Genomic DNA, 25,796 nt, shown 5'->3' on the forward strand with positions numbered 1-25,796 from the left:
GCTCGTTGGCATGACGGGAGACCCCAGATGTGTGTACATTCCTTGCCCAGGTCTGGGGTCAGTCACTTCTCCTGGGGGTTGTGGTTCATTTTAGTGGGACATGGTGGCAAAGGTCAAAATCTGTGTGTCCAGGTAAAGCGACCCTTGGACAAACCCACCAGAAAGCTGAGCTCAGTCTTGAAGAGCAAGGTGGTTCCTGCTGAAACATGTTAGCTTCAGAAATGACATTAGGAAGTTGTTATATACCCCCTGCTATGCAACACACTTGTGTTTCTGAAGATATACTTAACCTGCCCTGGCCAACTGGCTCAGTGGTAGAGTGTCAACCTGGTATGTGGAAGTCCCAGGTTCAATTCCTGGTCAGGGCACACAGCAAAAGCGAACATCTGCTTCTCCAACCCTCCCCCTACCCTTCTCTCTCTCTCTCTCTTTCTCTCTCTCTCTCTTTCCCCCTCTTGCAGTCATGGCTCAATTGATTTGAGTGCATTGGCTCTGGGTGCTGAGGATGGCTCTGTGGAGCCTTTGCCTGAGGTGCTAAAAATAGCTTGGTTGCAAGCATGGCCCCAGATGGGCAGAGCATTGGCCCCAGATGGGGGTTGCCAGGTGGATCCCGGTCGGGGTGCATACAGTAGTCTTTCTCTCTATCTCCCTTATTCTTACTAGAAAAAGAAAAAGAAAAAACATAAATACTTAGCCACGTAGCTGTGGGAATGCCTTTCACGGGCGAGCACTGGCCGCTTCTCTGCTTAGTCTCTTATTGATTACCGAAGGCCAGGCGATTGCTGGCTTTGTGTTTGTTACATTGGAGGAAACTGAGGCTCAGAGAGGCTAAGCAACCTGCTCCGGGTCAAAGTGCTGATAACTGGTAAAGCCAACATGTGAAATGGAGACATTCCAGATGACAAAATCCATCCTTTCTGTGCGGATTTTACGTAACATAACATGAGAGGAATTTGGAGCCTCGTTGCGTGAACTCGTTAATTTGGAAACAATGAGACGTCGTGGCAGCGTTCCCCTGTGGGACATAAACTGCTCCGAAGCCCTGTCCTTGAGGGAGGCGGGTTCAGTCCCGGTGGGGTTACTCTGAAAGGCACACCATGTCGGTGTGTGTGTGCTGCTCCGTGTGTGCCGCTGCCTCACACTGGACAGGGCCGTGAGCAGTGACACTGAGCAGCACACTGGGAGTCAGACGCACCCACGGTGGAATTTGGAGTCCATTGTCCGCCCTGCCTGATGCGCCCGCTTGGCTGCCGGCCTCTGAGGCTCTCCCAGGCTGTCTTCCGGGCTCTGCTCTGCACTTCTGTTCACCAGGCAGTGCTGAGACGTAGGTAATGGGCAGGTGACCCCGTGTGTCATTACAAGGAACGTCCGCATTGTGTGAGGTCTTTTCTCCCTCCTGCGAAGATCTGGGGACGTTCCCATGGGCTCTGCTCCTGGGAGACACAGGTGCTGGAGCGCCATCAGGAAGGGGGACCAGTCCTGCTGTGTGTGACTCCCCGTGTGGCTCAGCAGGTGCCCTGACCCCTCTGGGCCTTCGTGTGACCCTCAGTGAGAAGGAGGGATGACTGCAGATGATTCCCAGGTTCGCCTTGTGTGGTGGTGTGCCGGTGGCTGTCTCCATGGTGCCCTGGCCATGCGTGGGCTCTGCGCTGAGAACCGCAGAGACTGTTGAGCAGGGAGCGTGGTGCCCACCCCCACGCAGCGTGCCGTTCGTTCAGTAGAGAGGACAGAGGGGCTTGAAGCAGCGGGGACACTAGGCGGTGCCTGCTAGGCGAGGCGCACAGAAGGGGTATGGCCACCCCAAACACGCATTCTGGGAACAGCCAGCAAAGGCTTTCTAAGGGTGGTGCCACCTCAGCTGAGAGCCACAGTGTGACAAGAAAGTGCCCAGGACGGAAGGCAGGGCAGTGTGGTCTCTGCTGAGGGCCAGCAGAGCTGAGAGCCACAGTGTGACAAGAAAGTGCCCAGGACGGAAGGCAGGGCAGTGTGGTCTCTGCTGAGGGCCAGCAGAGCTGAGAGCCACAGTGTGACAAGAAAGTGCCCAGGACGGAAGGCAGGGCAGTGTGGTCTCTGCTGAGGGCCAGCAGAGCTGAGAGCCACAGTGTGACAAGAAAGTGCCCAGGATGGAAGGCAGGGCAGTGTGGTCTCTGCTGAGGGCCAGCAGAGCGAAGGCTCAGGCCGAGGGAGAGGCTGCTCCCTGCAGGACCTGCCCCTCCGCAGGGCGCATCCATCGTGAGCACGTCTCAGGTGCAACAGAGAGGCCAGTTCTGGGCTGGACACACTTGCAGGAAGGCAGACCCGTGTCTGTGTGAACACGTGTGCGTGCGCGTGTGTGTATGGACCCCCTGCGGGAGAGGGCGGGCCACCACGGCAGCCTCCGCTCCACGGGCCGCACTGGCGAGTCCGGCCCTGTGTGTCCCCTAGCCCGACCCGAGCAGGAAGGGGGCGCAGCACGAGGAAACAGGGAACGGGGATGCAGGTTCCCGCTCCACACCAGAGCTGCACACTGGGGACGGGCTCAGGTGTCAGGAGCCACGTGGGTGCCAGGACAGGGTGGTACCAGTTCAAGGGCAAATGGAGGAGGTTCCGGGAAGATTCCCACATGTGATGGAGGCGGGTGGGCGGTGAGAGGAGGGGACAGTCCGGCCTAGGTTTGGGATGAAGTGAGCTGCTCCTTCAGGACAGTTAGAGACCTGCCTTAGAGATAAACACTGCATATCTCCTGAGCGGTTCCCTCCCGCTCGACTCACTTTCTGTCTGCTCCTTTCTCAGGGCCCCTCTGGACCACCAGGAGACAAAGGACCCCCGGTACAGTATGATTTAAATAAAGGGCTAGGCTTCAGTGGGAGAAATGCTGCTCTACCCAGAGCAGTTTTAAGTGGGAGGGGCTGGGACGGCAGGGAAGTAACAGTCCCTACCGCGGAAGGGTGCAGACTCTCCACAGGGAAGCCCCGCCCCCAGGCACGGTGCCAGGCAGGGGCGGGGCTCGCGTCTCCGGCACGCCCACTTGGTGGTCGGCAGGGGCGGGGTTCACGTCTCTGGCACACCCACGCCCACGCCCACGTGGGGGCCGGGCAGACTGAGTCTGGCTCAGCCCTGTGGCCTCCTGCGCCACAGAGGGACAGCCGTGGTTTAGTGGATTCAGCAAGGGGCCAGAATGTCTGGTTTTGGATCCTGGCTCCATCACCCGCGACTACTTGGCCATGAGCCCATGAGGGCTCTCAGTCTCTCAGGGGGGCGTGGCGGGACCCACGGCCCTTTGTGGCGATCGGGGCAGACTCAGTGCACGCGGAGCCACAGGAAGGGTCTAGTCCACATCTGTTCATTAGCACGAGCAGCACGGGGTGATGAGCACATGCTCGCGCCTACCAGGAGAACGTGAAATTTTATAAACAGACCCCCGTGCAGCAGGAGCTGCCTGTGACTGGCTGTGCCATTGCTGTACCTCCTGCCTGTCCCATGTGTTAAGTTCTCACTCATCTGATGTCTGCCCTGAGGAGGAGGGAGACTTCATACTCATTTCCTACAGATGAGGAAACTGAGGCTCAGAGCAGCTATGAGATTGCATTTATGAGCAGGCATGCGATGGCAGAGCTAGTTACCGTAGAGTAGAGGTGAGGTAGGTAGGACTACCGTGCAGGGCTCACTGCGGAGAGGAGAGCTGTGAGGCCCCAGAAGAGGCAGGGACAGCCCCTGAGCGGCCCTGTGGCAGTGTCAGCACCTGCCGGGACTAAGGGCTGTCTCCCACCGGCACAGCTGTTTAAGGAAAATTCCTACAGGAGGCCAGAGCCACAGTGAGAGAACTGTGTGCCCATTCCTGATGTTGTCCCACAAGTTCCAGTGACCAGAGTGGGAGTGGATTGTCTCATAAAAATAACTGTCATCTAAGTGCTGAGCACTGTGCCGGCTCTTTAACGAACTGATTCCCCGGGGGGGCTGTCATCTGTGCGTGGGAGGGTGAGTCAGGACTCCAGCCCAGGCCTGTGTCGCTGGGTCCCTGTCCCTTCCAGGCCTGCATTTGGGGCCTGGGCAGCCAGGCTCCCGTGAAGGTGTCAGGCACGCTCTCCCCACGGTTACACGCCCCGCCCACAAGCGCAGGGGGATGCCTACGCTCCGAGCAGAGTTGCACCAGGTTCCTTGGAGAAACTGCTGTCGTCAGAGGAAGGGGATCTTATTCCCCCACAACTGTTGTGGGCCGTCTCCTCTGCTCTCTCCTCAGGGACCTCGAGGCCCACCTGGATTCCCCGGCCTCCAGGGACCGGCTGGACAGGATGTGAGTAGAGAGATGGTACTGCGCGGTCCAGGTTACTGCAGACTGCCCGGAAACCCACGCTCCCCGGGTCCGGGAAACGCCCGGAGGGGCTGTTCTCCTGCACTAACCCCGCCCCGTCACCGTGAAGGTCTGAGATGGTTGCCCTTCTGCGGATCGTGGCCCGTGACTTTGTGTGGTCCAATCTTGTGTCCTTGGCTTTTGTAGTATGCTGTCGGAACCTCGTCAGCTCCTGGGCACCCCATACAAAGCCTCCCACTTTGGGGGTCAGTTCTCTTTCATGTCTGTAGGTGGTCCGTTCAGCTCAGATTAGGTCCGGCTGCTCTGTGGACGCGTCCCTGAGCCTCGCTGGGACGGCGTTCTCCCTTCAGGGCGCCCCACAGCGGTGCCTGCCTCTCCCCAGGGTCACGTCCCTTCCCACTGGTCTCCCGTCTGCTTGTGCTCAGGTAGACCTGAGTCCCAAGGGGACAGGGGCCCTGCGTCTGGTGCGTCTGTGGGTCCTTGAGGCCTCACGCACGCCGGTGCTCCCTCCTGCTCAGTGACCAAGGGGATGAGCGGCAGCGATGGCTTCGTAAGGGACAGTGTCTAGCACGGGAGCGGTTGTTGACTGGCTCGACACGCCCCCTTCCGTCCCCGCAGCTTTAGTTCACTGTGAGCAGGAACAGGCCACCCCTTTCCCTTCCCGCCCGGGGGCTGCGTTTCAGAGAAGAAAACGACCTCTGGTTCCTGCCTCCCCACTTGCCGATTTACCTGGTCCCCCCCGCATGGTGTCCTCCCAGCCCGTCCCGTGAAAGAGCCTTCCTCCTCTGCAAAGCCGGGCCCTCCCCAGCATCTGGAGAAGGACGGCGGAAGTGTGATTGGCGTGTGCGTGCGTGTGCGTGCGTGTGCGTGCGTGTGCGTGCGTGTGCGTGTGTGCATGCATGTTACACAGTCTGTGTACACGAGTTGCTTTCGGTTTTGTGTCTTGGACGGGAGTTTGAAGAGTGTAGCTTTCTGTCCTGAATGTTTCCCACACTTGAACTTTTCCTGGGAAGGCTTCAGGGTTCAGCCGAGATGGGAAAGCGTGAATCTTTGTGGCGCGGTGTCTGCGGTTGGGTGGTGCTCCCCCCACCCCCACCCCCAGTCCTGCTCGCAGACACAGAGGCTGGGGGCTGATGAGCGGGGCTGGGTGCTCAGCACACTGACATCTCGTTTCCTCTTCTCCAGGGCATACCCGGAAGTCCAGGCGAGAGGGGCCCCCCTGGCAAACCAGTATGTCACCTCCCTGCTCTGGATGAGTATTGACCCTCGGTCAGGGCTCTTGCGAGAATAAAATGCCACTTAGATGGGTTAAGAGATTTTTAAGAAGGGGCTGTTTCTAAGGCTGTGGGCAGAGGGGCTCCTGTGAGATGCTGTGATGGTCCTCGGTGACAATCCCAGAGAGAAAGGGCACTGGGAGCCAATGCCACCATCGTGCCTATTTTCAGAGCCAAGTGGGAGGGGCAGTAGGGGAGGGGCTGATAGGAGCTGTCATTGTGGTTCAAAGCCAAGGCCAGACAGGAGAGCTTGGCCCGAGGCAGGGAAGAGGGTGGAAGAGCTAGGTTCAGGCCAGAGGGGCTCAAATGACCTCTGCCAGATGTGAGCCTGGACCCCTCTCTGCCAAGGGAACTGAGCTGCAGAGAGCAGCTGACCGTGTGGACAGCTGAGACTGTCTCACTGCTGTTGTCAGAGTTGGGGGGAGGGGAATATGTCTATTTTTAACTACCTTTAAATTCACTGGACACTCCCCCTCCTCCCGCTGAATGGTCCCGAGTATAGCCCAGCAGCTGTCAGGGTGTCTCTGATCTCACTAATCAGTTCAGTCCGTTTTCAGGGGTCCCCCAGACCACCCTCAGTTTCCGTGACTCCCGGGAAGGACCACAGAACTCAGGAAAGCCTTACCCTCACGGCTGTGGTTCGTTACAGTGAGGAGTACAGATAAGAGTCAGCCGAGGAATGGCGGGCAGGGAGAGTCCAGGGGGGACCGATGTGAGCTCAGGTGTCCTCTCCCTGTGACCTGGGGCAGACAGCACTTAGTTGTCCCAGCAGAATGAAGTGAGGGACAGTGAGTGCCCTGGGAGATAGGGAGCACGGCCAGGTGATAGTGGGTGCCCCGGGAGACAGGGAGCACGGCCAGGTGACGGTGGGCGCCCCGGGAGACAGGGAGCACGGCCAGGTGACGGTGGGCGCCCCGGGAGACAGGGAGCACGGCCAGGTGATGGTGGGTGCCCCGCGAGACAGGGAGCACGGCCAGGTGACAGTGGGCATCCCGGGAGACAGGGAGCACGGCCAGGTGACGGTGGGCGCCCCGGGAGACAGGGAGCACGGCCAGGTGACGGTGGGCGCCCCGCGAGACAGGGAGCACGGCCAGGTGACGGTGGGCGCCCCGCGAGACAGGGAGCACGGCCAGGTGACGGTGGGCGCCCCGCGAGACAGGGAGCACGGCCAGGTGACGGTGGGCGCCCCGGGAGACAGGGAGCACGGCCAGGTGACGGTGGGCGCCCCGGGAGACAGGGAGCACGGCCAGGTGACGGTGGGCGCCCCGGGAGACAGGGAGCACGGCCAGGTGACGGTGGGCGCCCCGGGAGACAGGGAGCACGGCCAGGTGACGGTGGGCGCCCCGGGAGACAGGGAGCACGGCCAGGTGACGGTGGGCGCCCCGGGAGACAGGGAGCACGGCCAGGTGACGGTGGGCGCCCCGGGAGACAGGGAGCACGGCCAGGTGACGGTGGGCGCCCTGGGAGACAGGAAGCACGGCCAGGTGACTGACAGTGGGTGCCCTGGGAGACAGGAAGCACGGCCAGGTGACAGTGGGTGCCCTGGGAGACAGGAAGCACGGCCAACACAGGAAGCTCCCCTGAAGCCTTGGCATCCGGGGTCTTCTCGGGGGTGAATCATGGAGGCATGGAGCACCAGCGTGGCTGAACTCCGTGACTCAGCCTCCGACCTCCCAGAGGCCAAAATGATCCCCATCCAAGGCCCCCGCCGTGGTCACACTGTTAGCATGGACTCTGCGTGGTCCGAGAGCAGGTGACAAAGATGCCCGCCAAGTCGGGCTTCTGCAGGAGATGGCAAGGGCCAGGGGCCATCCAGGGTGGGGCTCTCCAGAAGCAGGACCCCTGGTGGGGGTCCTTGGGTGAGTGACAGGAGGAGGGAGTGCACGCAGGTGCAACCTGCAGGCGTGACAGGTGATGGGCAGTCACATCCCTAGGTTCCCCTGGGGTCCAGCCTTGGCCTGACCCACAGGCAGCTTTGAGTGGGACATGCCACGGCGCTGCCCCATCTCGAGTGAAGGGACCATTCTTCTTCATCTCCATGTTAATCAGTCACTGGTCATGGAACCTCCCGGCACTTTCTGCCGCTGTTCCTGACAGCTAGTGGACAAGCACAGCGGAAGTGCAGAGGATCAGGCAGGGCACACCCTTCAACACTGCCCCCCCCTTTGTCCTCTACCCCATCCACCACGTGTCACTGGCCCCTCCGGGGGGGCATGGCAGCCTCACGCATCCTCTGTCCATCCTCGGACCACACCCCCACACCCCTGTCCCTGTGTGTCTTCTTAACACATGTCTTATGAGTTTTGCCGAAATGGGTCAGAACAAAGTTGTTCATTAAATTGCCCCAAGGCCACACTGGGTCTAGACCGAACATTCACTCCCGGTCTCTCTCCCCATGTGACTAAGGCCAGCTGCATACAGCTCACGCTAATGATGCAAAGGGCTCAGAGCACGGTATGAAAACGCGCCCAGGAATTCAGTGCCAGTCTCATGGAAGTGTCCCGAGTCAAACCGTGTGGCTCCTGCGCTGTTACTCACTTCCCAGGGCAAAATGGGAGGCTTCAAAATACCTCTGCCGTCCCTCTTTTAAATTAAAGCTCCCGGAAGTGAACTTGCAGTAGTTGGCCTTCCTGCAGCGGGTCCCCTGCAGATGCCTCGGGAAGGTCTCCGTGTCGTCTTAAGCAGCTGCGACCTCTGGAAGCCGTCCCTGCCGGGCTGTTCATTTTTTTTACCATCGGCAAACGCGAGCCAGCCCACCCCAGTCCCTCTCAGGCATCCCCAGTAGCCCAGGGGGCTGACCGAATGCTTGAACACACTAACACAGAAACAACCCATGTGTCTCCCCAGCCGCTACCAAGCTTAGGTTCCTATGTGGACCTATATGACGCCACCGTCCCCGGCCCTTGTTAACCACAGGATGTGGCCAAAACCCCATGGGGTCAGGACAGGAGACTTAGGCAGGAAAAATGATTGGTTCCAGCCTCCCCGAGATGCTAGGCTAGATATATAATTTGTAAACCTAACAGGTTCCCATTCCAGAGGTAACATCCCACCCTCCCTGTGTGGGGTGGATATTCCGTTCTTTCCATTTCAACACTTACAAGTTGGCAAAGTAACACGCCAGTCTGGGTTCACACCCGAGAGTCCCTTCTTCCTGTGGCATCTGCCTTTTCCTTCTCCTCCCCAACCCTGTGTCCCTCGGCCCCCGCTGTGAACCCGGCCTCCACCCCTCCGGGGCTCCGCCCAGGCTGGTCACAATCCGAACACATCACTTCCCAACGCACGGTGGGTTTGACAGGGACTTCAGTGATCTGCTGACTCCTGTGTTCCTTCAGAGGCTTTTCTTACACTCCTGATTTCTGAAACCCCCGTGCTGGAGTTAGATGCTTTCAACCTAGACTGATAGATGAGGGTTGAAGGGCTGTTTCACCCGAGAGAGCCAAAGAAATGGCCTTAAATTCATACCAGGTTGTGAATGACTGATAGCAACAGCTTCTACCCGTGTGGGGAACCCATGCCGGTCTACCATCCTCCTTCCACAGTGCCCATGTGACCTGCAAGGTTTGAATGGTGGTGGGAGGAGGGGCCCCCGGAGCAGAGGAGAAGCCAGCAGGGGACACTGGGCACCAGGAAGGACGATGGCGGTCAGGCTTGGCCAGGACTGGTGGCCAATAGCATCCTCACCAGGGCCTCCTGTCGGTGGCTGCCAGGTCTGGGACGCAGACGGGGCCGTGTGCGTCCTGTGCCCGGCACGGGCGTGCCGGGAGTTGCATCTTGACGGCCTTGCACTCGGGGGCAGGGGCACGCTGTCTGGGCACGGGTCACGTGTCTGTATTTACTTACTCTCGCTCTGGCAGGGCCCCTCCTCACGCCTGTCTCCGGAGGACATCAGCCTGCTGGTCAAGGTAAAACCAGAGAACAGCGTGCATGCGTTCTGTAACGATGACGGGTGGGCTGGAGGTTTCAGTCACGTGTCGTTTGCTGGGGTCTGAATGGCTGCGTGTGGCTTTAGTAATAGCAACATTTGTGTCTGAATGGCGGCATTGTGGCTTTAGTAATAGCAGCATTTGTCAAGAACGTGCTCTGCCCGGTGATGTGCTAGTCCGCTGTCCGCTGCGGCAGATGCTGGGCACACGTGTTAATTTAAACTTAACTAAAATGAAATGCAGTTAAGAACTCAGGCCCGTGGTCGCCCTGGCCACATCCCACCTGTATAACAGCCCCGTGTGGCCCCTGGCTGTCTTGCTGGATGAGGCGGAGGGAGGGTGTCCCCTCATCACGGAGAGTACCCGTGGGCAGTGCCATGCCGTGTGCTCCGTGGGCACCCCTGATGCGATTTCCACAGTTGCCCTGAGTGGTCGGTGCTGTTCCTGTGCTTGGTCCATGTAACCCGAGACGTCGTGAGGGTCAGTGTCTCCAGTCCTCGCTGAGCCCAGAGACTGACCTCCCAGCCCACACAGGCTTGCCTCCTCCTGTTCGGGCGAGAGTCGGATGGGCGGGGTGTGGGCCCCGCTGCTGCAGGGGCCCCAGCTCAGGTGCGAGAGGAGGCAGAGACCAGTGCTGGGCGCCTGCGCGGGGTGAGTCCAGGTTCGCGTGGTGACTCCGACCACGGGCACTCTCTGCGAGGGTGGCGACGCCCCGGGGAGTTGAGCGTGACTCCAGTGACCCGGGCAGTGAGTGCCGGAGGCCCGGCCACAGACCTCGGGCCTGCAGTGGTAGAGAGCTGGGAAGGACCCTGAGCCAGGCAGAGGGGGCAGGGTCTGCGGTTCCGAAAGGACAGTCTGGCTGCAGCGAGCCTGGAGGACCCTCTTCTGCCGCTACTTTATTCGAGCCTTTGTCTTGGGTGAGGCTGGGCCCTTCCTCACTTCCTGTGCTGGCGCAACACTTGGGTGACGTCAGAAAACACCTGTTCATACGTGCGGGCAAGGAAGGGAAACAGAAGAGACGAGAAAACCTTCTCAGGAGCCTGGGACTTCCCATCTCTCTGCCCACGGAGCTGCCTTGATAGAAACTTGTACATTTTATTGAGAAATTAGTAACAGTAGCACAAATGTTTCTGGTTTTATTGACAAGAGAGTTTTTTTTTTTCCGCAGTCCAGGCTGTGACAAGAAATCATTACCTATTGACTCAGCCCCCGGTTTATGCAGGCTTGTATCAACCTGGATCATTTTTCGTAATTCCATTACTCTGGAGGGCGCTGGGTTGAACCAGTCCCTGGACTTCCACGCTGAGATGCCCCAGGATTGACGCCAGAAATCGCAGGAGGGGACCTGGGTGGCTGGGGCCTCACGCTTGTAGATACTGCACTGAGACAGATATTCAGTGAAAGGAATATTCCTGACCAGCTCACGGATGTGTCTGTGCCTGTGAGAGCAGAGGGGCGTCCCCCGGCGAGGGTGGCACCTGCGTGCGGCTGGCGCCCGAGACTCCGGGGTCCCATGGAGCCCGGCTTGCCTGGAGACCTGTAGACAGGTGCCCGGTCTGCCCACGTGGGCGTGCAGAGCTAACTGTCAGCTTCTCGTCGTAGAGTCGCCTGCTGCCGTCCGGATGTTGCGGGTTGAAGCCTGTGGGTCTGGCCCAGGCGGCAGGCGGCACGACCCTTTCTTCCTGAGAAGTTTACTTTATTACAGAATGTTTGAGTCTGCCGGAGGACTTTATAAACGTAACAGCCTCACTCCGATAGCTGGAGGAGAGCCTGAGAGCCTGGGTAGAAAGCTCGTCTCCTAAGGGTCCCTGTTACAAGAACTCCGGCGGTTGGATCTGTGCTCAGGGAGGTCATCCCTAGGACATCTCCATCTGCTCGCTGATCGCCTCGGATAAGTGGGATGTCGTCTGACCCTCGCCAACAGCCCTGTGGGCGGCGACGCAGCGGGAGGTTGAGCACAGGTGAGCGGGCCACCTGTTCAGGGCAACAGAACTGGAGCGTGCCCCAGCCAAGACTCAGACGGGGTGCCTGACTCCGAACCCACATGCCCAGCCTTGCCCCGCTCTCCGCCTTCACCTCGGCCTGAGCCAGAGCTTCCCAGCAGCTGCCTGAGGGGCACAGAGGCCGGTAGGAGTCCCCTGCCGGTCACCCGGGGGTGTGAAATACAGATGACACAGCCCTCCCTGTGGCAGTGAGGACTCCGGGATCCAGCAAGAGATGGGAGGAGATGGCCAGTGCGCTATTTCTGTTCCTGGGGAGCAGCGAGCCCCCTCCTCCCCCATAGCAAAGACTGCGGTATTCCTCCCTTTGGGGCACCTGATGAGCACTTACTTAGCGCGCTGTTCCCACACTGAGCGCTGGCTCGGTGCCCCGGGTGTGTGGGAAACAGCCCAGAGCAAAGGAGGGAGAGAGACCGCAGGGAATCAACACGCCCAGGGACCCCTGCAGCCTGCCAGGGGCTTTGCCTGCCTCATCTGCTTCTATCCCTCAAGTAGGAGAGGACCCGTCAGCCGATTCGGAGCAGCCTCCGGGGTGAGGTCGCTTGCCCGAGCTGACTGTGCTACGTGGGGCAGTTGGGAGCCAGCGTGATGACCAGTGGTTCTGGTCTGTGAATGGGGCCAGGCAGCGGGTTTAGGGAGGGGACTAAGACATAGGCACCCGAACCACATGGCAGTATCGCAGCTCAGAGGCGCTCCACGCTCACTGTGGGCCAGGCACGGCCTTGGGGCTTCTCCATTCATTACCTCCTGCATTTCTCACCAGACCTGGAGGTCCCATTTCCCGGATAAGGAGGCTGAGTCTCAGAGAAGGGAAGCCATGGCCCCAGGTGGGCAGAGCTGTCAGCGTGGTCCGGTTGGAAGCAGAACTCTGTCTAGTCTCAAGGCCCCAGGGCCCCAGGAGCACAGGGCCCCCGCGAGTGTGGGTGGGGCTGCAGGGTGGAGGCTGGCCTCGCCTGGGCTCAGTGGACTCTGGGTCGGGGCCAGTGCCCTGAGTCCAGAGCCCTCCCTGGTAACTCCAGGCTGCTGACACCTCTGGTCTGCAGGGAACAACCTTCCACAAAATCTGGGACCAGGACAGACCTGGGCTGAGAGCTAGCCCTGCCAGAAATTGAAAAGAGAACATTGAAAGTAGGGACATTTTGTGAGATACTGTGGATTCCATGGCAAAGACTAGGTTCTAATCACCACTGCGTCCTCCGAGTCTGGCAAATCTCAGTGGCCAGAGTTCCTGCAGCCACCAGGGTGGCTCTAGTGCCCTGCGTCACGTGTCCGTTGCAGTGTTTCAAGGACACGTCTGATTTAGAAGAGCTATCGGGAATGTCTAGGAAAAGGTGAGACCCTCCCAGCCCTGCTACACTTCCAAACAAAAGTCAGCAACTGGAAACAGGATCCCTCAGCTTACCCCATCACCCCTGCTTCGTGTACCCCAACACTGAACACCCTCCATCCCCCTGATTCAACCAGCTTCTCAAACTACTCCCTAACGGAAGATGGCACAGGACAAACGGCTGGTCCATTGGTGGGTGGGTTGGTTACATGGGTCTACCAGCTCACTCACTTACTGAACTAATGCTCCGTGGAAAACTGTTTGCTGTGAATTGGATACAAGGAGATAAAACAACCCCACCCCTGTCTTCATAGTCCATGCTTTCTTTACACTTGGTGTTGGGGCGGGGGGTGGAGCTACAAACAGACTGCTTCAACAGCCGACAAGGGCCCTCAGTACGAAGCAATCAGGAAGGCTTCTTGGAGTAGGAAACTTCTAAAGAATCCTCAAAGATTAAGAGTGAAGCAGATAAGAAGGTGGACCCTTCAGAGAGGCTCTCTGAGGAAAGAACCCTTCCATCCTGAATTAGAGACCACCGGACAGAGGACTCTGCTTCCAATGTGGTTTCGTCTGTCACCGTGGGGACAGAGCCTGCTATTCCTAATACTAGAGATTTGCATTCGCTCTGTACTGTTAGACTTTCTAGGTGCTTACAGATATTTGTGCACTTTTGATATCACTGTCCTGTCCTGGGCTCCCCTCCCAGCACTCTGGCTGGCTGGAAGGAGGGAGAATTGAGGTAACAATTCAGATATATCAATACTTAAATCTAATTGAAGATCCAGACAATAAAAATGCAAAGTGTGATGCAAAGTGGGTGTGTGGGTTGTGACTCAGTCCCCTGTCTGATTTTCTGTCACCCTGGGTGGCATCCTGTCTTGGGGGGCAGGGCCCCCCTTTTTCCATGCTGGTAACTATGTTTTGTTCTCTCTTAGGATGTGTGCCATGACTGTCCCCCGGGCCCCCCGGGCCTGCCCGGTCTGCCAGGCTTCAAAGGGGACAAAGGTCTCCCTGGGAAGCCAGGGAGAGATGGCACAGAAGGGAAAAAGGTGAGGGGAAAAGGGACACAGTATTTTCATTGCAATGTAACGCGTCATCTCGGAGATCCCGACGCTGCCTCTCAGGGACCAATGGGACGACAAGCCTACTCAAGGGCGTGAGTCCGGGAGGCAGGGCCCACTGGGGTCATCTCAGCGACCGACTCACCACACCGTCTGACCACGTCAGTTATGGGTTGTGCCTGTGAATGCACCACCAGCACGCTTTGCTGAGACGCACAGGGGGTGGGATGGGGCAGGGACATCACAGTGCAAAGTCAGCACGTGGGTGCGTCAGGGTGACAGCTTGCTGGTGACTCTGGCCATGGGCTTCAGATGCTCACTCCTGACTTTCCCTCTTGTCCCTACCGCAGGGGGATGCCGGGCCCAGAGGACTCCCAGGACCCCCAGGAGTAGCGGGAGCACAGGTCAGTGAGCCTCCTGTCCAGTGTCTAACCACGGCTCTGACTCTCTGGGTGACCTTGGGGAGCAGGGTCATTTCAACTTGTCAAGTCTCAGGTTGTCCAGTGACAAACACCGGAGTGGTTGGAAGGATGTAAGTCTCAGCTACGGGACTGGAACGTGTACTGCTTCCTGGGTCACACAGGAGCCTCTGGAGGAGCTGTGTACTGCTTCCTGGGTCACACAGGAGCCTTCGGAGGAGCTGTGTGGCTTTAGGCAAAACCCTTGACCTCTCTGTGCCTTAACTTCACCACTCACTATTGGTAATAAAAACAACTCCAGAGATATGTTAGAGGTGAACGATGGAATGCCAAAAAGGAACATGGCACTCAGTAACAATGACTGGTAGGAACATGGCTCTCAGTAACAGTGACTGGTAGGAACATGGCTCTCAGTAACAATGGTTGGTAGGAACATGGCTCTCAGTAACAATGATTGTAGGAACATGGCTCTCAGTAACAGTGACTGGTAGGAACATGGCTCTCAGTAACAATGATTGTAGGAACATGGCTCTCAGTAACAATGATCGGTAGGAACATGGCTCTCAGTAACAATGATTGTAGGAACATGGCTCTCAGTAACAATGATCGGTAGGAACATGGCTCTCAGTAACAGTGATTGGTAGGTAAATGCTATGCAAATGCACGTGAGTATTAAGGCTCCTGGGAACCACCAGGCATGCTTCTAGAATGAGCGGGGAAAGCTCTGGCTGCCAGGAGTGTCGGGTGTGCCATTTGCGCTCCTGTTGGGGACAGTGTTTGTCTCTAAGAAGAGGTTGAGTGAGCGCTGGGGGGGGCAGGGAGGAGTGGGGTTGACTGCACCCGTTCCCTTCCCGACACTGGAGCCCCCCCCGCGGGGCTCTCCCTGACCACCACCCCCATGGCCTCTGCTTCTGCAAGCTGTGCACACCACCCACGCCAACATTCCAAGTGCCACGTGGCTCTTCCTGTGGTCTGCCTGGGACACGGTGTGGCTCGTCCGGTGGGAGGGGCAACATAAACTCGTCACTAGGAGGAGGAGCTCAGGAGTCAGACCTTTGGGGCGGGCATCTCGTCTCTGACCCTGGGGCAGTTCTCTCTGCTCTTCCATCCCCTGGAGGGGACCTGGGACGTGCAGAAGCAGCAGGCTCGTGGGCTGGTGGCCATGACCACGGCTCCTGAGAGGCCCCGCCAGCACCTGGGACTTGACCACCCCCGTCAACTCAGCTCCATTGCTCCTGGAGCCCCGTGCTCTCAGCCGGGCAGGAGCACCCAGGACTCGCGTGAGGACCGGGGTGGGAGACGTAAGGGGAAGCCCAGCCCCCCAGTGACCAAGATGACTGAGACTCGAGGCCAGTGTGCTTTAAGTTTTAAATTAGTGCAATTGATTCACGAGAAACAAAGGACCAACATTGAAAATAAAGGGGGGGCCCCTACCCTGTGCTGGACTGACCTGCCTCCCCCCAATCCCAGCCCCTGCCCCTGCCCCTGCCCCATGGAGCCTGCTTATTTACCTTTCATATTGTGTTCATCTCGGATCATTCTGCATTAATTTTTTTTTTTTTGTATTTTTCTGAAGCTGGAAACGAGAGACAGTCAGACAGACTCCCGCATGCGCCCAACCGGGATCCACCCAGCACACCCACCGGGGGCGATGCTCTGCCCACCAGGGGGCGATGCTCTGCCCCTCCGGGGCGTCGCTCTGCCGTGACCAGAGCCACTCTAGCGCCTGGGGCAGAGGCCAAGGAGCCATCCCCAGCGCCCGGGCCATCTTTGCTCCAATGGAGCCTCGGCTGCGGGAGGGGAAGAGAGAGACAGAGAGGAAGGAGAGGGGGTGGAGAATCAAATGGGCGCTTCTCCAATGTGCCCTGGCTGGGAATCGAACCCGGGTCCCCTGCACGCCAGGCCGACGCTCTACCGCTGAGCCAACCGGCCAGGGCCCTGCATTAATTTTGATGTTTAAAAACACAGCATTGGAATATTCTGTATCTGGAGCTCTGAGGTTTCTGGGGACCACTTACGTTTTACACCCCAGGCAGGCGGGCGCCTCCATGACATCCCCCCGAGCTCAGCCCTAGCTCACGGGGGTGGGGCTGTTATTTTTACTAGTAAAAGGCAAGCGAGCAAACAGAAGCATGGCAGCCGCGGGGTGTCACTACGGAACACGCAGCTCTGCCAGGCCCTGGCCAGCAGGTTGAGGCGCTCGGCGTGTGTGGTCCGTGGACTTTGGGAAGCCTGAGTGGCCGTGGTCCGTGGGCTTTGGGAAGCCTGAGTGGCCGTGGGCAGTGGGCTTTGGGAAGCCTGAGTGGCCGTGGGCAGTGGGCTTTGGGAAGCCTGAGTGGCCGTGGGCAGTGGGCTTTGGGAAGCCTGAGTGGCCGTGGGCAGTGGGCTTTGGGAAGCCTGAGTGGCCGTGGGCAGTGGGCTTTGGGAAGCCTGAGTGGCCGTGGGCAGTGGGCTTTGGGAAGCCTGAGTGGCCGTGGGCAGTGGGCTTTGGGAAGCCTGAGTGGCCGTGGTCCGTGGGCTTTGGGAAGCCTGAGTGGCCGTGGGCAGTGGGCTTTGGGAAGCCTGAGTGGCCGTGGGCAGTGGGCTTTGGGAAGCCTGAGTGGCCGTGGTCAGTGGGCTTTGGGAAGCCTGAGTGGCCGTGGGCAGTGGGCTTTGGGAAGCCTGAGTGGCCGTGGGCAGTGGGCTTTGGGAAGCCTGAGTGGCCGTGGGCAGTGGGCTTTGGGAAGCCTGAGTGGCCGTGGGCAGTGGGCTTTGGGAAGCCTGAGTGGCCGTGGGCAGTGGGCTTTGGGAAGCCTGAGTGGCCGTGGGCAGTGGGCTTTGGGAAGCCTGAGTGGCCGTGGTCCGTGGGCTTTGGGAAGCCTGAGTGGCCGTGGTCAGTGGGCTTTGGGAAGCCTGAGTGGCCGTGGGCAGTGGGCTTTGGGAAGCCTGAGTGGCCGTGGGCAGTGGGCTTTGGGAAGCCTGAGTGGCCGTGGGCAGTGGGCTTTGGGAAGCCTGAGTGGCCGTGGGCAGTGGGCTTTGGGAAGCCTGAGTGGCCGTGGGCAGTGGGCTTTGGGAAGCCTGAGTGGCCGTGGGCAGTGGGCTTTGGGAAGCCTGAGTGGCCGTGGGCAGTGGGCTTTGGGAAGCCTGAGTGGCCGTGGGCAGTGGGCTTTGGGAAGCCTGAGTGGCCGTGGGCAGTGGGCTTTGGGAAGCCTGAGTGGCCGTGGGCACGCCCAGGGCTCCTGCTTCAGGAGCTGCAGCTGTCAGGTGTCAGGAGACGTAGAATAAGAGATTTCGCCCTGGCAGAGATTTTGACTCCAGCAAAGCGCTGCATCGTCCACACTCTCTCCTGTGCATTGCCCTCTCTTTCTGGGGGCATCCTCGGGGGCTAAGCTTCTCCCTTCGGGGATTCTGCACCCGGTAGTTTCAGCTGGTCCCTGTGTAACCTTTGCTGTCACTTCACCAGCTGCTGGGCTTAACCTCTGCTGAGGAACGGCCTCTGCTCAGAGAAGCAAGAACCAATCAATGAAGCAGATAAGGAGTTTGGTTGCTGAGTAGAGGTTGCTGAGGAGGGGTCGCCGAGGGGGGGTTGCTGAGGAGGGGTCGCTGAGGAGGGGTTGCCGAGGGGGGGTTGCTGAGGAGGGGTCGCTGAGGAGGGGTCGCTGAGGAGGGGAGGTTGCCGAGGGGGGGTCACCGAGGAGGGGTCGCCGAGGGGGGGTTGCCCAGTGGGGGGGGTTGCCGAGTAGGGGGGGTTGCTGAGGGGGTTCGCCGAGGAGGGGTCGCCGAGGGGGGGTTATGGAGGGGTTGCCAAGGGGGCGGTTGCTGAGGGGGGGTTGCTGAGGGGGGGGTTGCCGAGGGGGGATTGCCGAGGGGGGATTGCTGAGGAGGGGTCGCTGAGGAGGGGGGTCGCCGAGGGGGGGTTGCCGAGGGGGGATTGCTGAGGAGGGGTCGCTGAGGAGGGGGGTTGCCGAGGGGGGGTCGCCGAGGGGGGGGTTGCCGAGTAGGGGGGGTTGCTGAAGGGGGGTTGCCGAGGGGGGTTGTGGCTCTATTAGCCCAGCCTTGCTGGGGGTGCTGGTGTCTTGGGATAACGGCTTTACCTTTGTTGTTTTATAATTGGATTCCAGGGAGGGCTTGTTCCTTCACATACACAGAGAAAGCCAAAGAAAGCTTCCATCAGAAAAGGAACATCTGAAAGGCAGAGTTCTAACTGCTCCGCTCGAGAATCCCTGGTGACTGAGAGGTTCTCAGGGCTGGAGGTCCCCCCTACCTGGTGAGCCCCAAGCCGTGACAGCCCAGGGCCAGGCCTCCTGCGTTGTAAGGTTATCCCCTGCAATGCTCAGCATCATAGTAGGAGGTAGAAATATGGTTGTTCCACTTTATAGACGGGAAAACGAAGGCTTAGCAGGATTAAAATGATAGTATTACAAAACGGGTAGGTGATACAGCCACGGGGAAACCTAGCCAATCCAACTCCAGGGTTCCCACTGATTAGTCTCCTGTTCCACTAGGACCAGGACAGCAGCATCAGCACCACGGACAGCTCCCAGTGGGCGCAGTGCTTCTCTCTGTGCTGCCTCTGGCGATGCCCCTCCCTTTCCCCTGTGACAGCGTCCCCTTTACCCATTGTTGGGATTGTGAGTCGCAGAGAAGTTAAAATGTCTCACCGGAGGACTCACAAGCCTCCTTGCTTCTTGACTTCATTCCCAAGCCAGTCTCTGCGCTATTCATTCATCCCGCATAATGCGCCAAAAACCAGACGGGAGGGCTGCTTCGTGTCCTCTGGGCGGAACTGCACTTACCACACAAGACCTCCGCTAGGCCCGCGGAGGTAAAGATGCCCCTGTAGAGTGAAGATGCTGCTGGTGGCGGAGCCCTAAGGACCAGTGTTCCTGTTCTTCTACAGCCAGCGCCCCGGGGTGCACACTGGTCACGCGCTTTGCCAGGAGGGGGCTGGTCTGCCTGTTCCCTTGCAGTTGGTTTCAGCACCTGGTGAATCAGCCTTCCCGAGACTTACCTTGCCGATTTGCAGCTGCTCGCTCTGGTGGTTGGTCTAGGGATGCGCGGGTGGGGGTGGGGTGGGGGGGCTAGGGCCATGATCAGGTGCAGAGCTCTTTTCTTGAGTTTTCATTGTGCACAAAACACTGACTTTAAGGGGTGAGGTCTGAAGACGGTGGCTACTGTGAGGATTAGGATTCATGGAGAGGAGGGAGTCAAGGAGCGAGATGGGCATCAGAGTGATGACCCCAGGAACATGTATTTCTGCAGTCAGAGGTGGAACACCTCTCCTGGGGGGGGTCCCGTGCTGATGATTTTATCCTCCATGGAAAGCATTTAGTTTCCTTCTCATCCGTGCGTCCACCAACCCGGGCTGGGTTGTCTGCAGGGATTGGAAACACTGTGGGAACACAAGCCCCCACTTCCGTGCATGTTCTGGACGAGTCTTGGAGGCGGAGATGATACGCCCCCCACTGCTATCCGGACTGCCAGGAGAGGCCCTGGAATCCCATCCTGCCCGGAAGGTGACCCAGAGCCACGGAGTGCAAAGCTTTCTCCAAGAACAGCAGTCTCTTTTCACCCATAACTGCCTCAGTCCTGAAAGATTCTCACCCGCGTCCCCTCAAACAGTTTCCTTCCACGTCAGGAGATGTAGAGATGGGTCGTATATGGGCCATGACTTCCAGAGCCCAGTGCTCTATTGCAGAAGAGAGATTTATAAGCTGGTGACTCACAGAAAAGTCAAACTGGGGACTGGAGGCCCCCTGAGAGCGGCAGGCACAGCCTGGGTTCCCCACCCTGGTTCCCCACCCTGGCTCTGCCTCTTCTTAGCTGATTGGAGTTTGCTTACTCATCATAGGACATGGGCAATTTACACGACCTGTCTGAAGCCCAGGTCCCTTGTCTTGCCTTTCTCACAACGAGGGTGGAAGGGATTAAACAGGAGATGTTCACGGAGCACCAGGAACGGGGCCGGCGCATGGGAAACACTGGCTACAAGAGACTCTGGGTGGTCTTTTTTAAGTGCTGCTGTTTGAGTTGATAGCAACTATAACCAGTGGCTTCCGATTCCTGGTCTGTGCACTCTGGCAACAACCCAACCCCATGGGGTAGTCTTCCTGGCTACATTAGATAACATAGACATACTAAATATTTTCCTCTGCCTCAGCTCAGTGTAGTAACAAAGAGGGACGTGAAGTGGATCTCATTGGGAAAGCTTCAGCAGCGAGCCTGGCAGAGCAGGGCCCTGTAAATGTCACCCGCTCTCCTGGAAGGAAGTGAGTCAGGCCTCGGGGGTGGCGTGTTGGCTCTGATCTCCACCCGCAGCGGGGAAGGAGACAAGGACAACTGTGGCAATCGCTGAGCGGGCTGACATTTTCATTGTTCAGAGACGAGGGTAGAAACCACTCCCAGCCCAGGCTGAGGACGGGCATCTGAAAGGAAGCCATTTACTTTTAAGGCCATTGTCCTAAATGTCAGAGAAGCAGCCTGCTCTTCTGCGTCACTTCTTGTCACTGAGATTCTAATGTGGCCCGCAGACAGGGCACTGCTGGCTTTAAAGACTTAAAAAGCAGCAGAAGTAATTGCACATAAAAACGTTGGAGCAAATGCCCTTCCCCTCTGGACCTATTTTTTTTCCTGCTCTTCACAACGGCATTTGGCACTTGACAGGCGTGAGCTCCCCTGATGCTCCCAGCATGCCCAGGGGGCGGGCAGGAGTGGTGTTCTCGGGCGGTCATCAGCACCAGTGAACCGCAGCACTGTGCAACCTTCTGGGCAGGAGCAGGGCCGGGCTCGGTGCTTCACTGAGAGGACCGTGGAGTTCTGGAGTGGGAAGGAGCTGTGTAGATTGGCATCCCCCCATTCTTCATGTACTGGGTGAACAAACAAAGGGGAGCCCTGCTCTGCTCAAGGATGCAAAGATAGGAGATGACAGGCCTGGAATGAGAGCCAGGGTTGACTCCCTGCCAAAGACTTAATGCACTGCATACTGCGTCCTTTCAGACAGCCTGGAGCGCTTCTGTTTACTAACATTTCACTGAAGTGCACTTGTTAACACAGTCAATGTGGAGCCAAAATAGGTGACAGTTAAGAGAGAGTGGGACCTTCGATTGTTTCTTTCAGAGTTAGCCTGTAAAAAATATTTTTTGGTAGGTTGCATGTTATGAGTGTTTTCATAACCACAATAATGACAAAGATGGTGATGGTGATGATGATGGTGATGATAATGGTGATGATGGTGATGATGATAACGGTGATGGTGATGATGGCAGTGATAAAGGTAGTGATGATGGTGATAATGGTGATGACAATGATGATAGTGATGATGGTGGTAACAATGATGGTGATGATGATGGTGACAATAATAGTGATAATGGTGATGGTGGTGATGGTGATGGTTACAATGATGATGGTGATGATGGTGACAATGATGATGGTAATGGTGGTGATGATGATGGTGATGATGATAGAGATGATGGTGGTGACAATGGTGATGATGGTGATGATGATAGAGATGATGCTGGTGACAATGATGTTGGCGCTGATGATGATGGTGACAATCATAGTGGTGATGGTGGTGATGATGATGATGGTGACAATCATGGTGATGATGGTGATGGTGGTGATGATGATAGTGGTGAGAAGAATAGCTAATATGTATTGACAGCTAATGATGAACTCATCACTATTTTAAGGACTTTGTAGATTTCAGGTTATTTAATCCTCACAACTTGATGACAAAGATACTATTACTATTATTCTCATTTTAGAATTTAGAAAACAGAGGGTTGAAGTACCTTGCCAAGTGACACATAACTAGTAAATGACAAAGCCATGACTCCTATGCAAAATGGTATGAAATATATAATTATAGTCAATATTAATTGAGCTCTTACAGTGTGCTGACCTCTGTGCTAAGTGTTTTCCACGTGTCATCTGATTTTATTTCCCTAACAACTCATGGGTTAGGCATCATAATTTTCTCTACTTTGTAGATAAAACTACAGCTTTCAAGTCGGGAGATGTTTCAGTGACCACAGCTAGCGAGGAAGGAGTGAGGAGCAGGTGTACCGAGACTGCTCTCGCTCAGCCCGCTGTCCAGTGCGGCCCCGTCCATCACCATCTCAGCTTCCCCTTCATTGCCCATCCCGACTGTGACATGCCACTGACACTGCACTGGCCCTTCCCCCTTCCCTGCCACAGCTGGGACACCCACCCTGCTCTCCTCTTCACTGACCCTCCTCTCTGCACCCTGAACCTTCCAGCCCACCCTCCACTGGAGCAGAGGAGCCCCTCTGATGTCTAGGGCAACCTACAGCCTTCTCGTGCTTTCCAGGGCCTACAACTCAACCCACAGTCAGGGTTTAACATGACGGCCCCTCGGTGAAGTGGGCTCCGCCTGCCCCCTGCCCCGCCCCCGCCCCGCCCTCAGTGAAGTGGGCTCCGCCTGCTCCCCAGCCCCGCCCCCCGCCCCGCCCTCGCCAGCACCCGCAGAGCAGAAAAGCCATCCATCAGCAGTTAGTTGTTCTCTGGTCTGCAGCACGACCTGGAGAAGAGATTGGTGGAGGACGAGGAAGGGATGAATAAATGAAGGGCGAGGAGAATGAATGCATGCCAGCTCTTTTCAGACGCGATGTCGCTCTAACATTTCCCCCAATTTGTTTTCTTTGTCCTCGAAGGGCAGTAGAGGAGAGCGCGGAGCAGAGGGACAGGCTGGACAGAAGGGCGACCAGGTGAGCACGCACTGTATGCTGAACCGCCCCCTGAAGGAGCGTTGCGGTTTCTCCCGGGACGCTGTCTGCCCTGACTCCCTCCTTGCCTCTTTCATGTGTGCGGCAGCATTTTTTTTTAAATCCTGTTTTCCTGGTTCCCGTCTGGGTTCTTCTGGTTCCTGTTCTCCTTCCCCATCCCCAGTGATCTGAGGGGCCTGCCTTTTTTTTTTTTTTTTTAATTCTTTTGGACTCTTGCTGTTGCTGTGTCTTGTTCACTAAAATGACAGCCACGTGTTGCAAAGTGCCCCTTCCTTCCCTCTGACTCCCGTGGTTTCTCACGGACCCCCTGTATGATGCCTGGGGCTGGTGGCTCTGCTTCACGATGCCCCTCTGGGCTCCGTGCCCATCAGCCCTGCCGGGCAGCTTCTCCAGGGCACTGTCAGTTCGGGCCAGCGACGGCAGGCAGCTCTTTCTGTGGGTCGGAGCGCTGCGACCCCATCGCCTTCTCTTCAGAGCGATCAGCTGGTTCTGCTGCTTCGACTCCTCAGCCGCCAGCAGCCTTTCTGCCGCTGGAACTGACCGCTGGGCCCCTGCTTACTGCTGACCGCTGTCCTCCAGATCTCCCCTTTCCTTTCTCCTGCCTTCCCTCCCCTCGGCCCCCCTCCCGTCTGAGCGTCCTCAGTCAGTGCTCACTGTGTGTGCCCAGCCCCCTGCTGGGCGCTGCACCGGCTCGGGAAGCAGATGCAGGACGGGCACATCCCCAACCTGACGAGATGCTCAGTGCGGTGGGGGCAAGGCACTCGAACCAGGAGCCAGAGGCAGTGACACGGGGTCTCAGGACAGACTCAGCTGACATGCCCCCCACGTGCGGACACTGAAGTGTGTCTGTGTTGCTCTTGCACAGAAGAGATGTCGAAGGCTGCAGGATCCATCGTGGACGTTGTAGCTTGTGTTTTCAGGGGCAGGCGGTGGGGGTGGGGGGTGGAGGGCGGGCACGTCACTTATGTCACGGTGGCCTGTTTGGTTCCATTGCACCGCTGCACAGAATTAGATGTTATTTCAATACACTTGACACGGTAACTTGTGTAGCAGCTTCTGCGTCACAGATGGGCTCCGTAAGTCAGTTTAACCTACGCGATGCCATTGTGGGCTTGTGTTGTGTCTGTTTGTGTATACTTGGTTTTGAGCTTTTGTTACAGGACACCCCAGCCATACATGGGCATGGGAGCATAGAATGGAGGCAGCCTCCCTCGCCCCTTTCCCCGGCCCCAATGTTCTGTGCTGTGCGGCCGCCCTGGCCTCCACCTGAGGTGTCTCCCGCTTTCCCACACTTCTTTGCCCTCGTCGGTTTGAAGCAGGTCCACTCTCAGGGCGGATTTGCTTCTGTAAATACCGTCAGATCCTTTCTAGACATATATATATATATATTGGAGTTAGAAAGTAGGTTCCGGATCGCTGTCTGAAATGCGGCCGTTACCCACAGTGGAAGTCTCCTTGTAAGTCACCTGTAAAGAGTTGCCTCTCTATTTCTCTAGGGTCACCCTGGAGCTCCGGGTTTCATGGGGCCCCCTGGGAACCCAGGACCGCCAGTAAGTCGGAAACCCTCTCTTTGGACCTTGTCATTGGGACACACTCCCATTCTCACTGGAGATGGTACCACACAGGACAGACCTCTCGTCCTAAGGGGTGGGCGGAGCTGGGCGTGTGGGTCCCGGGGGACAGCTGGGGAAGGAGCAGGGGGGCGTGAGCCCTGAGCGGCACCGACAGACCGTGTAATTAGCGTGCGGGATGCGAGACCTGCATGTTGCACCGTGCACAAGGCGGGGCTCACGTCCCCTGATCAGGCACACACAGACTCACCTTCTGTCCCTCCCCCCAGGGAGCAGATGGGGCTGCCGGAGCTGCTGGACCGCCGGGAATCCCAGGGCCCCCGGTAAGCTGCTCCGTGGGCAGGGTCCGCCTTCAGCCGCGTTTGGCGTTCTCAGAAGCCCAGACGCTTGCCCACCACCCTGCCTCCCGTGGCTCACACGTCCCGAGGGTCTAGTCACGACTGGCTAGCTGCAGGAGGAATCACTTTCTGTTAGAGCCCCAGTTCCCGCATCCCACCATGCAGGCCTGGGCGAAATGACCCGGAGGCCTGGGCGAAATGGCCCGGAGGCCTGGGCGAAATGACCCGGAGGCCTGGGCGAAATGGCCCGGAGGCCTGGGCGAAATGGCCCGGAGGCCTGTGAGACGGGACTTCAGTATGCAGCCAACCCGGACACCACACGGTGCAGCCCACCTGCCCGCCCCTTTCCAGGGCGGCCTCTGTCTGCACAGCCCAGGGGAGCAGACAGGCTTGGTGCTCGCCTGTCCTGAGCCGATGCTGCGCCCCAGAGAGCGTGCCCGGCAGCAGGCAGCAACTGTTACCCGCTGTTCCAAAGGCAGAGTGCAGTTAAGAGAAGGGACGTCAGAAGTCAAGGTCTGAAACGACAGCAGGGGTGACAGGCTGTGACCCCAAGCCGTTTACTCTTCAACCGGAATTACGTAATTACGTTCCATGCCGACAGCTGCAGGAACCCCTCTCAGTTTCTACAACATGAGCAAAGTGTGAACCTCAGTGTAGCAGGCATTGTGATCGTAGCCCCGGCTTACACACTCAGAGGTCTGCACACCAGTCTGGGCGACTGTGCCCCGCCCGGGGCCCTCCCTGCCCTGGGGGTGGCGACACCTGGAAAGGCAGGAGGAGGATGCAGGGACACCTGTCACCTCCCACCAGACACCCCTTCCCACCAAGGCAACTCTGTGTGATGTCATTTTCTTGCAGAAAAGCCA

At 58.0% G+C, this 25,796-nt stretch overlaps 1 protein-coding gene across 1 annotated transcript in view; it reads left to right on the forward strand.

The window, feature by feature from the left end:
• The window catches only part of COL22A1 (collagen type XXII alpha 1 chain), a gene marked incomplete at its 5' end in the record, with an annotated part of 208,790 nt that overhangs the window by 152,753 nt on the left and 30,241 nt on the right, over positions 1-25,796 (forward strand). Inside the window, 9 exons of the mRNA XM_066266381.1 lie at positions 2,773-2,808; positions 4,220-4,273; positions 5,477-5,521; positions 9,423-9,470; positions 13,754-13,867; positions 14,230-14,283; positions 22,950-23,003; positions 24,518-24,571; positions 24,862-24,915. Coding sequence (XP_066122478.1) covers positions 2,773-2,808; positions 4,220-4,273; positions 5,477-5,521; positions 9,423-9,470; positions 13,754-13,867; positions 14,230-14,283; positions 22,950-23,003; positions 24,518-24,571; positions 24,862-24,915 — 513 coding nt within the window. The remainder of the gene's footprint in view (positions 1-2,772; positions 2,809-4,219; positions 4,274-5,476; positions 5,522-9,422; positions 9,471-13,753; positions 13,868-14,229; positions 14,284-22,949; positions 23,004-24,517; positions 24,572-24,861; positions 24,916-25,796) is intronic.

Source organism: Saccopteryx bilineata, chromosome 3 (assembly GCF_036850765.1).
Source record: "Saccopteryx bilineata isolate mSacBil1 chromosome 3, mSacBil1_pri_phased_curated, whole genome shotgun sequence".
Lineage (NCBI taxonomy): Eukaryota > Metazoa > Chordata > Mammalia > Chiroptera > Emballonuridae > Saccopteryx > Saccopteryx bilineata.